The 15,002-nt window shown below is 39.5% G+C and overlaps 1 protein-coding gene across 1 annotated transcript in view; it reads right to left on the bottom strand.

The window, feature by feature from the left end:
- The window catches only part of GIGYF2 (GRB10 interacting GYF protein 2), a 79,086-nt gene that overhangs the window by 12,446 nt on the left and 51,638 nt on the right, over window positions 1-15,002 (bottom strand). Inside the window, exons 9-19 of the mRNA XM_055816819.1 lie at window positions 10,103-10,320; window positions 9,852-10,014; window positions 9,565-9,765; window positions 8,850-9,040; window positions 8,083-8,242; window positions 5,998-6,164; window positions 5,519-5,607; window positions 4,407-4,514; window positions 3,744-3,841; window positions 3,147-3,247; window positions 2,180-2,341 (exon numbers count right to left, since the gene is read on the bottom strand). Coding sequence (XP_055672794.1) covers window positions 2,180-2,341; window positions 3,147-3,247; window positions 3,744-3,841; window positions 4,407-4,514; window positions 5,519-5,607; window positions 5,998-6,164; window positions 8,083-8,242; window positions 8,850-9,040; window positions 9,565-9,765; window positions 9,852-10,014; window positions 10,103-10,320 — 1,658 coding nt within the window. The remainder of the gene's footprint in view (window positions 1-2,179; window positions 2,342-3,146; window positions 3,248-3,743; window positions 3,842-4,406; window positions 4,515-5,518; window positions 5,608-5,997; window positions 6,165-8,082; window positions 8,243-8,849; window positions 9,041-9,564; window positions 9,766-9,851; window positions 10,015-10,102; window positions 10,321-15,002) is intronic.

Genomic DNA, 15,002 nt, shown 5'->3' with positions numbered 1-15,002 from the left:
AACAATTATTAGCTAATTATTAAACCTCAAATTTTGTTCCTGAAAGCAATCAAATCATTACAAAGCAGAAGATATCAGACCAGAAACAAAAAAAGAAATACAGGAACTACACAAGCTGGACATTACTGTTTGCAATTCTACAGTGCAAGTAATTGATGAAAACTATTAACAGAACTGGATTCAACATTTGGTATGACATTTCATCCTACAGAATTGAATTTCTATGAGTTATTTTTTTTATTTAGAATTCACCATCAACAGCGTATTTACTAACCTTATATACTAGTCTTTTATGCAGTATTACATCAAAAGCCTTCCTGAAGTCCAGGCAGATTAAGTCTACTGCTTCACCCCTCTCAGCTCTCACTGTCATCTCCTCAAAAGAAGTTAATCAAATTTGTTAAGCATCATCTCCTCTGTATAAATCCATGCTAATAAATCAGTTCATCCCTGATTCTACAATGCCTTCCAGTACAGAAGTCAGATTCAAATATTAGACCAGTTTTTTTTTAAATACAGAATACAATATTATTTTTTCTTTCCAGAGAAGAGCTAAAACTCTGTTACCTTTTCAAGACATTACTGCTCAGAATTAAGCATTGTCGCAATTATTCCATCAATAATGAACTAAGATATCTGCTGTTACTGCTTTTCAACCCCATTCTGCTTCCTCCTTGTAAATAATTATTTCCCATGACATCTCAGAAAGGGAGTCAGATTGTTTACTGTACAAATCCAAAGTGGACAAAAACCTCTGGAATTTAATGGACATTTCTAAGATGTTATACACAGTAGCAAAACTGTTAGTCTGAAAACAAACAACCCAAGTCTATTTATTTGAAGCCACCATGGATGACACACATTGAGTTACCAGGTGATCAGCTGAAAAATTAAGTCATTATTGAAACAGATCTAAAGCAACTCAACTCAAAAGTTAAACTTCTGAGTATATTATTGCTTTAATGCTACAGTGAAGCTTAAACTCGAGCTTCCACTGTATACCATAATGACTTGCTGTACACAAAAGTAGATACAGTAGAAAGGAGCCATTTATTTATAGATTTGATTCTTAAAGATACCATGAAAGCTAACCACATATCATGCTGCAGTCTATTAAAATAGATCTTCAGTGACAAAACCCAAACACTGCGTGAACTGAGGTCTATGACTAACTTAGAAATAAAAGTAAAGATTCTACTAGAGGCTTCCTCAGAAGTGTCTGACCCTTAAACCAGGAAATACACTTACAATTGCCCACCTAAGCACATAGAAAATATTATAAAGGACAAAATTATTTATGAATGCCTATTATTCATGTGCTACTTCACAAGGCATTTATTAACTCCTTAGTGAACAACCTCAACAATGTGCTTGCCCTTAACCTTCACATGCAGAGTGAAAACTAACTTTCACTGTCTTTCCCTCCTACAACACTTGAGGAACAGATGTAAGCTAGAAACATCAAGCTAGTAATACCTCCATTGTATATTCTTGTAAGATTAAGAACATACTACATATCCAACATTCATTCTCCTACTTTGACACAGATCACAATTAATTTTAACAAGTCTGTTCATCCAAACTACATCCCTTCCTTTCCTATCAACTCAGGAAAATAAAGCTGGTAAGATTCTACAACACAATCCAGATAATCACTTATTCAAAAAGATTATTTACTAATCTTTTACTAAGTTTAAAAGCAGGGGAAAAAATAAGCTAAATGTTACATCCATTTTCTCCAGTGAATCACTCTCTATATTCAGTTGTTTCAAACAGCTGCTCAAGCTCCAGTCTACTCCAGAACATACCCTTACCAAAACACTAGACTCCATAAATGGTGAATAAAGATTAAACATACAATAACTGGGCAACTAACTGAAGTCTAATATCGACACTAAGCAGCTGGGAGGATATTTCACATGGAATAAAGCCTCTCAGCTCACAAACAGGAACCTATCTCAAAGTGAATCATCAATGCAGTCTGAGATGTGGGCTATCTGGGCTCTCAAACTGAAAATCAAGAACAAAAGAAGAATAATTTCATATACTCACATGAAAAATATTAAAACTGTCTCCATACACACCTACCAAAGATTAATCAGACCCCACAGGACTCTTAAAAGTGAGTTTTATAAAGTATTAAAATTAATTAGAGATTAACTACATTGAGGAAACTCACTTGCTTCCTGCGGGCCAGTTCTTCTTCTTCCCGTCGTTTCCTCTCATCTTCCTGCTGCCTCCTAAGTAGCTCTTCTTGTTGCCTCCGAAGCTCCTCCTGCCTTTTCCTCTCCTCTTCCTCTCGTTTGGCCCTCATTTCCACTTCTCTCCTCTCTTGCTCTAGCTACAATTCACATAAAACTATACTCAGATGCAGGTAACGTATTCCTACACCAGTTCTTAGGGCAGCTCTGCTGAGATTATAGTAACAACATAACAGATGAAGCCTCTGACAGATGCTCTCCCTTATTGCAATTTTACCTATCAGCTGGCTGCCTACTGGGGTCAGATTCCTGAAATAGCCTAGAACAATTTCTGACAATTTCTGTTCTGTAACAAACACCAGTTCTCTAGTCAGTCTTTCTACATCAGCTCCTCAAAATAACCTCTGACTTTAGAAGCTAGTAGCGAGTTGCTTTGCAGACATAAAATAATCAGTTTCAGGAAATGTACAGAATCATACAGGTTCAAACTTACAAAAATAATTTAATACTAGAGTAAGTGTGAAACAACCCTGACCAACAGGACTCTTATGATTTCCCAAACAACTCCAGTAAAAAGATGCCAGGATTAAGAGAACAACTACCTGCTCCTACTCAGGGTTTGGCATGACAGCTCATGATGATCCCATTTTAAAATAGAGGTGGCTAGCAAAGAGTTTTTAATTACAAGTGTAAAACACATAACCAGTACTTTAGAGGTCAGTAGTACCTCCACAGCAATTGTTTCCAAACAGCAGTCCACAAGGATTTCGTAACTGGTTTCTCCAACCCCCTATTCTCTTTATAGTGTTTTCCATGAAAATCTGATCAAAAAATCATACAGAGTGGCCTAAAGATTGAAGGGCTAATAGTCTTCCATTGGCTCAAGAAACAGTTACATTGCAGAACAGCAATCCCGACTTCTTACAGTACAAAACAGTTTCTGACCTTTGCAGCTTTGGCCTTCTCGAGCTGCTGAAGTTGTTCTAGAGCTGGTCCCTGAGCTGCAGTATCAATGGGGAGATCCCAGACACTGCTTCCTTCCCAGACTAGACAGTGAAGAAAACAAACATTGACAAGCAAAAGTAAGCACATCAACAAAAAACAACTGAAAGGGGAAAACCCTGCGTATGCCGTTACGTTTTAAGAAATAAAACCGTAACACATTAGTCTCAGTCAGTAGAGGGCCACCTTATCTTCCTATAGAACAGCGTTTGTCCATTAGTGAAGCAAGGCTGGGTTTCCTACAAAATTCTACACAAAAACCAGCTATTCAGACTCTTCCCATCAGAGCAGAATGCCTTTAAAATACAACACTCAATCCCTCTGAATCAAGATTTCCCATAACCATCCGCAAAATTACCATCATCTTCACAGCTCTCAAATGGAGTTTAAACTGCAAGGCAAAGTAGGCTGAACCAGTTAAAAAATACTGATGCAGGAATAATTCCCCCTAGTGTCAAAAAGGGAGCAATCATCTCAAAGATGCTGGCTCTTAATCCATGAACTTTTCTCATCCGATCTGACACATGCTAAGCATCTTACCTGTAGGCTGTGAAGCTGACTGAAGTTCCCATATTGAGCCAGTGTCTGGCACTGACACAGACCTTGTAACAGGTGGCATCATGTTCTGTTCAGATATTCTGTAATACCAACAGGAAGAGTCAACATGCCACTTCCAGGGAGAGGAGTGCTCTGAACACGCATGAGATTCAGTAACTTGTAACATACTCCTTTCCTTCCACACCTCTATTTAAAACAAAAATACGATGTGGACAACACTAGCTGCTTGCAGAGTTCTTGCTCATCTCACCCCTGCCACCAAGTTAAGGGCTAAGCCAGCTACTGCTACAGTTTTGCATTTGCCGCTCACAGGCTACTTTGAAGAACAAGCATCTAGTATTGCAGAACTCAATCGGCAAAGCCATTCTGTTACCAGCACAACAGATCTGTCAAACAGGTATGATTTCAACTATAAAATTCTTCCTTGACATTTTCATAGACATTCTCCAAGGTAAAGGCTGCATATATAAAGTAGTATTCTACATCCTGTAACGTTTCATATTCACACAGCCTTTAAAATATGTAATGCTCAAATATGAGTAACCTTGAATAGGACAGGACCACTCACAAAATTATGATAATCATTATATTCAACTTAAAGAGTACAGGAAGAATGGAATTCAGTTCAAGTCTGGGCTAACTCACCTCATCTTCAGGGCCTGGAATTGTTGCAAGAGAATAGCGAGCTGCTGCTGCTGCTGGGATGAGAGGGCTGCCTTTTGCTGCTGAGCCAGCATCTGTGCATATTGTTGTCTTCAAAAGAGAAGCAGAGAATCACTGGTATTTGTTCACTTGCTTATTTATATAATGCCCAAGTTGCAGAAGTTGTGCATAGGTTCACTCTCTGGGACTAATGCCCACTGACCTGTACAACGTACATGCTAAATACTATAGGGAACCACAGAATGGGGCCTTGGAAAGAATCAAAATAGAAGAATACAACAAATTGGCCCACATAAACAAAACCAAATTTCTCTTCACCCTCAACTATGTCAACTGATTATTGCTGTCCAATGTTTCTAAGCTGTGCAACACTACTTCCCTTTTTCTATAAATTACAGACTGCTCGAATTCATCTGGCTTTGACAACTGCCTACCTACACAAAACCATCTCTTCCCCAGCATGTTAAGGTATCCCCTAGCAGAGGGGCAGGCTCTTGCCTTATCAAGTCATAAGCTGACAATCAGTATTCAAAAACCATTTGGCACACACTTTCAAGACCCCTTGAACAAGTAATCCGATTGCTTTCTTTTCACCAAGCTCCTACAAAATAAGTTTTTTAGGAACTGTCCAGAACTGAACAACTGACAACTTTGGCAAGATGGATGACATACTGCTTTCTCCAGCAGTTACCTTCCACTGATCTCTGAAAAGCTGAGCAAGCAGACCAAAAGCTCTGCCTTCTCCATTTGCAGTTCAAAAGATGTGTAGCCTTCCCTTGACTCCAGAAACATCACAATAAGGACAGCTGGGATTCAGTTTGATCATAATGACTACCTATGTATCAGGTCTCACCAAAGCAGCTATGCACAACACCAAAAAACACCCTGAAAAGAGTGCCTGAGGTAGCCACACTCTGTCCTAATCCTGTAGGCTATCGAGCCTCTGGTGTTTGTGGAAGCAGGCTACTGCTGGTGGAGGTGAAGCACTCCCAGCCCACTGCCCAAGGAAACAACGACAAGAAGCTGAACCCAGATGATTAAAAATGCAGAGCAGAACACAGCCACTGGAAGATCTCTGGGACAGGCAGTCTTACTGTATTAAAAGATGCTGATACTGGAGGTGCTGCATTTGGATCAGGGCCAACTCTTGTTGTCTAGTCAGCCGTTCTTGGTCCAGCTCGCCCTATGTTTAGGGATAAAAAATTCTATATTAATAACATATAATAGCATATTTCAAATGCAGGCAATGTTAAGAGTTGCATTCTGAACTGAAGAGACAAAGAAAACAGAAAAATGCCTAGACAGAGACCAATATTTACAAAGCTTGGAGTACAGTGACTGTGAAATACACAGCACTTGTATGTATCACAGAACAAAGCCTTCCAGCCACAGACACGGCAAACCAAATATTTTTACACTGAGTATCTTTTCTCCTCTTAAAAAGGTATTTTAAGAGAGTTCAGCTTTGGTGCTTGGAATACCTGCAAGTCCAAGACAGAGCAGTTGACAAGTAAGTAATTCCATTTCTATTTGTTACAGGACTATTTGAATACTGTAATTGTCACATAATTACCAGATGTGGAAGAGGTGCTGGACCTGGAGTGAAGGGAACCCTGCCCCACATTTTCATGATGTCTCCAAGCGGCTGGAAAGTCTCATCACAGGCTCTCTTAACCAACAGTGACATAGTGAAGTATCCGGCCTGGAACCACTCTGCCATCTCCTGATTACTGAAAGGACCTGAAATAACATCAATCAATACACACAGGGGGAAGGGGAAGTAAGGCAAAGTTGAGCATACTGGAAACAAAGAGCATGGGTGCTTGCTAAAGTAACACAGTACTTTAGTATCAGGCATTCCTGTCCGCCTCATCCATTTGGCTGGACAGACGGTACACTCAAGGCTGGAGTGCCAGTGCACATACCTAGATTGTTACATTGGCTACCACATTCCCCCAGACAGTCTTTAATGAAAAGTACATGACTGCTTTTACCATGCACTGGAGGGAGATGAGTCAGCTTCAAGATGGAAGTGAAGCCACAGTGGTGTGGAGCTTGGTTGAGCTAATACATGCCCTGCCTTCCAGAAAAGCTTGCTACTTCAGGCTCAGCATCCGATTGACAACACCTGCGATTTCCAGTTTGGACCTCAGCAGCATCCACTAGCTGACAGTGCTAAAAGCACAAGTGCTCCTTTCCTAACATCTACCACACAGATTATTAAACAATCTTATTAGCCTGTTTAAACTCTTGCCTTCAAATCAGAGAAATTGGTTTTATAGTTTTCCTTCCAGAACTCAGCAGATGAGCAGATCCACCTCTGAGCAGACCATTAGATTATTTAAGATAACAAGGAAACCAGTTTCTCTTTTTTCTCAAGAAGCTACACACTCTTCCCTCTCTTCCTCTTTTTCCTGAGAAAGATTTCAGTCGCTCCCTTCAAAGAAGCACTCCTACACTAATTTTACATATTCAAATGGACACAAAGCTAGTATAAACAAACCAGATTATTTAACAAAGAACCACATAAATAAAAAGTTTTGCAAAAATATCTTCTGGAAAGCAAGAATGTTGTGTACTTATTGCCTTCTCTTTTAAGAAGTATCTCGAGATGCTAATTCCTTCCAGAGAGGTATCCCAAGAAAGTATTACGTGGGAGTGTCTACTTCTGGAGGTCAAGGAAGTACTCCAATAAGAACCTGTTAGGATTGTCACTGAGCAATAAACACCCAGCAGCAACCAACATACAGTTTCAAACACACTGAACAAATAACAATGCTTTATAGTTAACATCCTTCAAAGGGGTGAGAAGAAAACCCTAAAGATGTGAAATACCTGCAGACAAGAGACTGGGACAGGTCCCACAAATCCTGTTTAGAGTTCATAGCTGAGGAAGTTACACTAAACAGCGTTAGCAGCTACTACTTAGCAAAGTACAGCCAGTACGGAACTCACTGCCTCATTACTTTTTTGGGAGGCAGCTAAGCAGCTGCTAAAACAGAGCCCCAAGACCTCCAAAAGAAAAGTACCTTCTGAAAGCAAAGATGCAAGTATCTATACAAAAGGCCTATTCCAACTTTCACTGCATGAAAACCAATTGAGATTTCTCAGCAAAAACTGCAAACATGGAACAGTTGATAGTATATGAACTAATAATGCACTGGCTGCAAGCGCAATTTAAATTGAGATCACACACAAGCACTGGCTTGTGAAAAATAGTTTCCTCTTTGCTCTAGATTCTAAACAAGTTAACCTTCCCTGTATACTCAATGTCTTCAGGCTGAGACTAGAAAACAGACTTCAGTGTTTCTCACAGATTCTTCAACAAGCTATGGAATGAATGGTCATATTCTTGTTTTGTTTCTACAATTAGCTGGAAATCTGATAAATACTAGCATGAAAAACATTTTAGTCTAACCTCAATTTACAGAAACACGAAATGATGGCTAACCTTAACCAAAATAAAGTATAATTCTGGACATCAGGCATGCTGAGCTGATGGAGCAGTGATGAGTAGATCTATTTTTAAAATCTAATTCTAGAGTGGCAAACTCCCTGTACGGTTTTTGTAACAACAAGCATCAGTTATCTGTTGGTGGTAACTCTGTGAACTAACAGTCTGTGAAGCAAAGAGGAAGTGTAAAGGGCACAGACCTACCCTGAATTTCTCCTTGTGGATCTTTGTAGTACCACTTCTGCATGGCTTCATGGAACAATGGCATAGAGGAACCCTTTGCTCTGTGCTCTTGAATTTTTGCCGCTAGTCTTTCATCATCAAGGGCACTGTCCTGCAAGTACGCCACCATTTTCTCTGCTTGCTGCAGGAGACATCAAAATGAGCAAGGAATACAAGAGTTAGATGTGTGCTTACAGATTTGAAAATGAGTGCACCAAATACAACAACCTTGTACTACCCAGTGCTCAGTCTACCACCTTATCAGAATCCTGAATAAGCATTCACCTGCTTAAATAAAGCTTTCAAACAACTTGCCAAGGTCTCACAGTATCACGGTGAAAACCAAAACAGGTATGGGAACACCAGCAGGAAAAACGCTCAATATTCCAGCAGTCACTAAACCCTCTTGAACGCAGTCTGTACATAATTTATGTATTTGTTAACTTTTTTAAAAAACATATAGGGCATACCGGTTTATGGTTTCTCAAGGCAAATGGTAAGGCTACTTGACAGTGGTCACAAGCACTAGGATCTTTTAACAATGGGTACAGTACCCTTATTCAGAAAAATACTACATAGGCTTTAATTCTTAAAAATATAATGGAGGAAAGAAAAGTAGCTTTTAGTATACATTGTGAAGTGTAATGTTTCAGCTGCACTTCTGTTTTTATGAGCTTTAAGTATTTTTTGCATTCTACATTACTCCAGTCTCATCATTGTCAACAACAAAGGAATTTGAGAAATGTTACCTGCTCCAGATGTTTGAGGCCCTCTTCATCATCTGGATCAGTAGGAATGTTGCCCATGCCTGGAGCAGCTGTGACAGGTGTCTGAACCGGACGCAGAGCAGGATTTGAATTGGAAACAGGAGGAGAAAGATGAGCAGGAGAAGCTGTGTCTGCAGAAATCTGCGACAAGGGTTGAGCAACAGAAGCCAAATCTAAAGAAAAATGTTAAAATTAGTTCATTCTCTTTAACGTACATGAAAATGACTTAAGAACTTACTGTAGAAAACATTCAACAGCTCAAAGCTGGCACCAAAGCAGAAGTATTTTCAGATCTTCCTGTATGTATCACACATTGGTACTGTGTACAGCACAGGCACCCAACAACTTCAAGCAACAAACATTTTAGTCCAAACAGTGTGGAATTCAGCACACTTTAGCATATCCCATTCCCTGGCCACATACATTTGTCCAGACTGACCTGCTCTAGCACATGTAGAGCTGTACCAGTGAGGTACATCCAAAATTAGCTCACACTTTTCTAGACTGTGTTGCAGTGTGAAGTACCAGTGCACTGTAACTATTTGAGATGGCATATCCAACAAATTCTCTATTTACAGACCAGTTGGTGAATTCCAGCTTTTCATCACCATAATCCAGTCCTTGCCTCTTAACAGAGACCAAGACTAATCGCAATGAGTAATGGAAACTTACTAATTATATTTATCAAGTTTATTACCTTCCCCTCTGCTGGACATTTTGGCTGGTGGTGTATTCTCTGTTCTATTCTCTTTATCTTCTGTTTTTTCTGTTCTTTCTGGCACAGACTCTTCCTTCCTTTCAAAAAGGCTTGTCTGCAGTGGGTCTGGAGGCTGGGATTTTGGCGGGGTATCTGACCTGGCAGCCGGTGAAGATGTTTGGACTGCTTCTTCCACTGCTTCTGTAACATTGCATGGTTCTATGTAACTGAATTAACAGAAATTATATACTGCAGCATAGAACAGATGGATGAGAAGTCCCCCTTACCTGCCACTACTCTATCTGTTTTCTCCCCCTCTTTCTTGGTGGTCTTTTCATGATCTTTGGCTTCTTCATTGTGGCTCCCTTCAGAGTCTGATCTTTCTTCCCCTTCTTCCACAGGTCGGAAGTCCATCTCCTGTTCCTCAGGGATCGGCTCCTTCTGCACCTTCTACAATGTCAACATAATTATCCATAATCCACCCAATGTAACAGGACATTTACTCAAAGTGAACAAAGGGCCCAAGACAGCTTTTCACCTTTAAAGAGAGAAACGCCCCCGAGGAGTCAAATGTTCCCATTTCTTCTTCTGCATCTTCTAAGCACCACTCAGGGAGACTGTCCCTGTCGTCATCCATGCTGCCACTCCCACACCGTACTCGTCGATAACCCCGTTCATCATCTCGTTCCCGGAAATCAAATTCAAACCTCCGTCGTCGCTCCATGTGTTCTCGCCAGCCTGCAGAACGAGGGCCGTCTAAGGCAGGGGGAAAGTAACTTTACAAGACAGTCCCGGGGGTAGTAGCTTACTTGGCAGGGTGAAGGGGTGGGTGAAGAGATCACAAACAGTGACAGAAATTCAGAAAGCCCCTACAGGATACAAACCACTGATGAACAGACATCTCAAAAGGACAAGGTAAAGAAAAGGAGTGTCTTACCATCAACCAGGAGACTTACAAATATTGTCCACTGTATATCTTCACATTATAAATTTCATGATAAGCATTAAAAAAACCCAACATGTAAGGCTAAGAAAGCTGGGCTGCATAATTTACAACATGCTGGAGCACCAAAATCAGAGAAGCAACACCAGGATGCTGATTGAATTTATCAGCCGTCCATCATCAGCTTTGATTTTTTCTTTGGCATCTTTGTAAGAGTTTATATTTTCTTTTAGGCTATCTGCAGAAGTCGCATCCTGAACAAACCACCCATGCTTTTATCCTCTTGTCCTCAGAGACACTTTTGTGCATTTATGCAAGAAGTGGATTGATGACTGTTCAAATACCTTTGAAAGTACTGTTAAGTCTCTTGAAAAAGTCATTACAAAAAAAGTAAATTTTTAGCCATGGAATACCAAAACATGGAAGGACAGTAAGAAAAGAGGAAAAACTTCCCAAATTAAATTAAAAATTTAATTTCACTTTTCTTTCTAATCCATTCAGAAGACATCTTCATTCAGCCAAACTTAAAATCCTGACTACAATAATGTTATTTAAACTGTAAAAAACCTGCTGTTAAGGAAAAACTGCAAGTGAAAGGATTGTGAATAGCTTTACATCCGACAGAAGCCATCTTTACCAGAAAGGTGCAATGCAAAAATGAAAGCACCTTAGTCTTTAGTGCTTTTAGTGGTGACTGCATTCTTTTCTGAAGGAAAAAAAAAAATTTTGTCTTAATTTGTGCAATCAGTGCAGTCTCACAGTTTATCAAATGGCTACCAAAAAAATCACAGTGAAGAAAACACTGTCCTCTATTCAATTTGCTTCATGTGAATGAGGAACACTTCCACATCAAACCTAATACCTTAAGTATTAATATTAACCATGCAAAAATCCACCTTTGTCTCACAAATACAGGAAATGTAAAACAACCTCCTTCTAGAAACACTATGAACTTTAAGATTGTATTTTAAGACGGAAACACAAAAGGTTTCACTTTAACAAGGCCTTCACTATACCATATGTGTGCATTTGCAAATAATTCCACTGTGTAGCTTAAACTGTGCTTCTAGTTATGCCACGGAAACAAGTAAGTGAAATTTTTGGTACGCAAAACTGTCAAATCAGTGTTCCAAGGCAACCTTTTTAATGTCATTAAGGAAAGACATAAGGTACAGTAAGCTTGCACTTATCCCATCTTTTCTGTCTGCTTTAAAGTAGTTCTTAACATCTTAGGCCTGTTATGTCAACATCTTGTTCATCAATAACTTCTCAAAAAATATGTAAGCAAAGACAAAGGCTCGCTAAAGATGCACTAATGGGGCGAGTACTCCAGAGAGCTCAAGTACACTTTTAGACACTTAAGATTCAGCTGGACAGGGTGCTGGGCCATCTTGCTGGACCATGCTTTCGCCAAGGTTGGACTAGATGATCCTTGAGGTACCCTCCAACCTGGTATTCTATGAAGCAATAACCATTTCGGGCATCCTCTTCAGAAAGGATCCCCGCACCATGCCCCAAGCACCTCTGCCCACAGCACCCTGGCCTCCGATTTCATGCAGACTCAGGAGGTGCAAGTTTCTAAGGGCCTTTTCAAGTGAGTCATACATATGAACATCTCATTAAAACGGTGCTCAATTTTATAAGAACAAAAGCATTTCTGGGAGCAACCAGCAACTAAAGCAGGGCAATACTGTCTACCTGAAGGAGAAGGCCTGACGCTGAAATCCCACTGACATGGCATCAGAAGCAAGCGTTAGGTTTACTTCCACCTTCCTCATCAGAAATATCTACACATTAAAATCATAACTTCCTTTGGAATCAGAGAGACTTTTCCAAGGTTTAAGTGTGAGAGGCTGCTGACAACCAGACTGCATTTCTGATCAAAACCCACGGGCAGACATCTCCTCAGTACAGCAAGAAATGTCTGCCTCAGATTTCCCAATACGTGGAAAAACAGAGCTATGGCCTGAACCTGGCAATGCCATACTGTACAAACAAATTAATCTCTCTGCTTATTTGCCATCCTGGGACATGCAAATAGCCAAGCATCTCTTCTTCAGCTCTCTTTTGTATAGCAGAGGAAAACTTGGTATTAAGAACTTTCTATACAGCTGTAAATGGGCCATCCTGAGGCCATGCACTGAGAAAAGTCTCTGTTATTTTTACATGGTTCACATCCCTACGCCAGGAGCACAGGCTTTCTTCACAGTGGGACCCAGAAACAGTTTTTGAAGATGAATTTAAGCACCTTGTTAATTCTAGGCATCTTCAAAGCTCAAATTAACAACTTTAAAGAGATTTTGTTTACGTATGGTCTGTTTGCAAAGATTTACTCACACAACCTCCCTTCATGGCCCACACATTTTCAGAGCTAGGTGGACAGGCAAAAAGATAGGTGGAGCAGACACTTGCCCTTGTTTCTTAGTAACAACGAAAGTTTTAAAAAGCCTAGTTAGAGAACCTAGTGAGCAACTCAGGTCTGAAGTACAGGGCTGCCAATCTTTAAAGCAAACCACAAGTGAAGATAAATCTTACATTCTTACCTAAAGTTTTTTAACCAACAGTTAGGACAGAAATAGTTTCAAATTCAGTCCTGCAGTATCATTAGACACCAGATATATGACCAAGATTCCCAGTTAAAAGAAACTATTTTTAAATTTATCCCTTAGTATTTATGGTGATATTATAGGTGAAAAAGGACTACTGGCTGTTTCAGGAAATCCAAGTACACCTTAGTCTCAACTATTAATAGCTATTTATCTCATAAGTTATATTCTCTAATTCAGAAGAACTTCCCATGTATGCTAAACTGGTGCTATCTACTCAATAAAAGACAAAGGAATAGTACGCATATTACTTTGGGGGCATATATTGGATATGAACCTAATTTTTATTTTGCTCCATTTTAGAGCAAGATTCTCAAATGTACTTAAGATTCAAGAAGTACACAGCACAATGCCCAAAAAACAAGAAGTCTACTTGATTCATAGCAGTTGATGCTGAAAATAGAGTGAACCAAGATTAATTCAAAAAGCCTTTCAAAAAAAAGCAGCAACCCAAAAAGAAATAACTTTATATGAGATTACAAACTAAGGCCTCTCTCTAAAATGCTTTTTAGGAAAAAAAAAATCTTAGTACAGCTGCTTAAACAAAGACAAAATCGTATCAAAGAAATTTTAGGTAATAAGAGATTATTCCTATTCCTTAATGATGACAAAAAACAGAGCCAAAACACTCTACACCTCATTCATTAGTTTTGAGACCAAAAAGGTTTGTGTATCTATCTGATAAAATGGACTTGCTATGCAAATGTAAAGGGCAATCACTGCATGAATGCAAGAACTGGAACAGAAAGAAGGGGGTCTTTTAGGTAAGCAGTCATTACATCGTTAAAATAGATGGCTAAAAAGAAGTCATCAAGAAGACTTTGAAGCAGCCAGTGAATTTAAAGCTATGGTCACATTCTTCTTACAGATAGTTAACCTGGTCTAAAGATCCTATTTTCACAGCTACAAGAGCAACAGTACCACATCTACCCAGAACCACCAGCAAAACAACTTTTTCATTGTATAAACCATGAAAAGAGGTCTTCCCATCAGGCTTCTAGTCCTAATGCACAGACAGTAGCAGAAAAACTAGAAAACCCCATAAACTCTGACTGGAAAAGCCTGGTGATGCAATCCAGTTTTCATGCTGCAAAACCAAACAACTTTACATCCTTCTGAATTAAACAGTTGAAGGAAAAAAACATTAGGCTTGTCCATTTTAAGGAGAAGGATTGATCTGCTTCTTTACGACCAATATTCAGAAGATCCCTTGTCTCATATGAGGCATAGCCATGTGAGAACAGTTTAAAACACAGCATGGACACATGACAGATCCCTTCAACTATGTCAAGAAAGTTAACTTTAGCTACAATAAATCAGACCACAGAATCTGGGAAACTACACTTAGGGGCACAAGACTGCTTCAACAGCAGCAGACCGTCCTCTTGATCCTTTGTGCCTATTAAAAAACCACAAAATGAGCAGATTTAGGTCAGCCATCCTGCAGTAAACACAGCTGAAGGAGCAAGAGGAATTCAAAAGCTGGAAAAACAATGGTCTGTGGGAATCAAAGTATGCTTTGCTTAACAACACAAGATAAACTCAAGCCTGACAACTGCTACGTTCTTCTAAACTGTTCTCACCCAAAAAAACCTAACCCACAACCAAGCAGCATACAATCTAGTAGGGAATATGCAGAGCCAAGTCAAAGGAAGGTCCGGCTAAACAAATGACGACAGTACTCTAAAGACATTTCTCTATTTTTAGTAGGACACATGTTTAGTACTATTACCTAATACCAAAATAAGTACAAAGAAACAGTTTAAGCCATGCCAATTTGAGTTAAATTCATTGTTTAAAGCAAGAATGTGACTAAAACCATTTTGATGGTCCTGCGGCTACTACTAACAGAAGAATTCAAAATACAGCTCTGACCAAAGCTGAGAGAC

The sequence above is a fragment of the Falco peregrinus genome, chromosome 12 (genome assembly GCF_023634155.1).
Source record: "Falco peregrinus isolate bFalPer1 chromosome 12, bFalPer1.pri, whole genome shotgun sequence".
Lineage (NCBI taxonomy): Eukaryota > Metazoa > Chordata > Aves > Falconiformes > Falconidae > Falco > Falco peregrinus.
The sequence above is the reverse complement of the archived record's forward strand: the minus strand, read 5'-3'. Positions and strand labels throughout refer to the sequence as shown.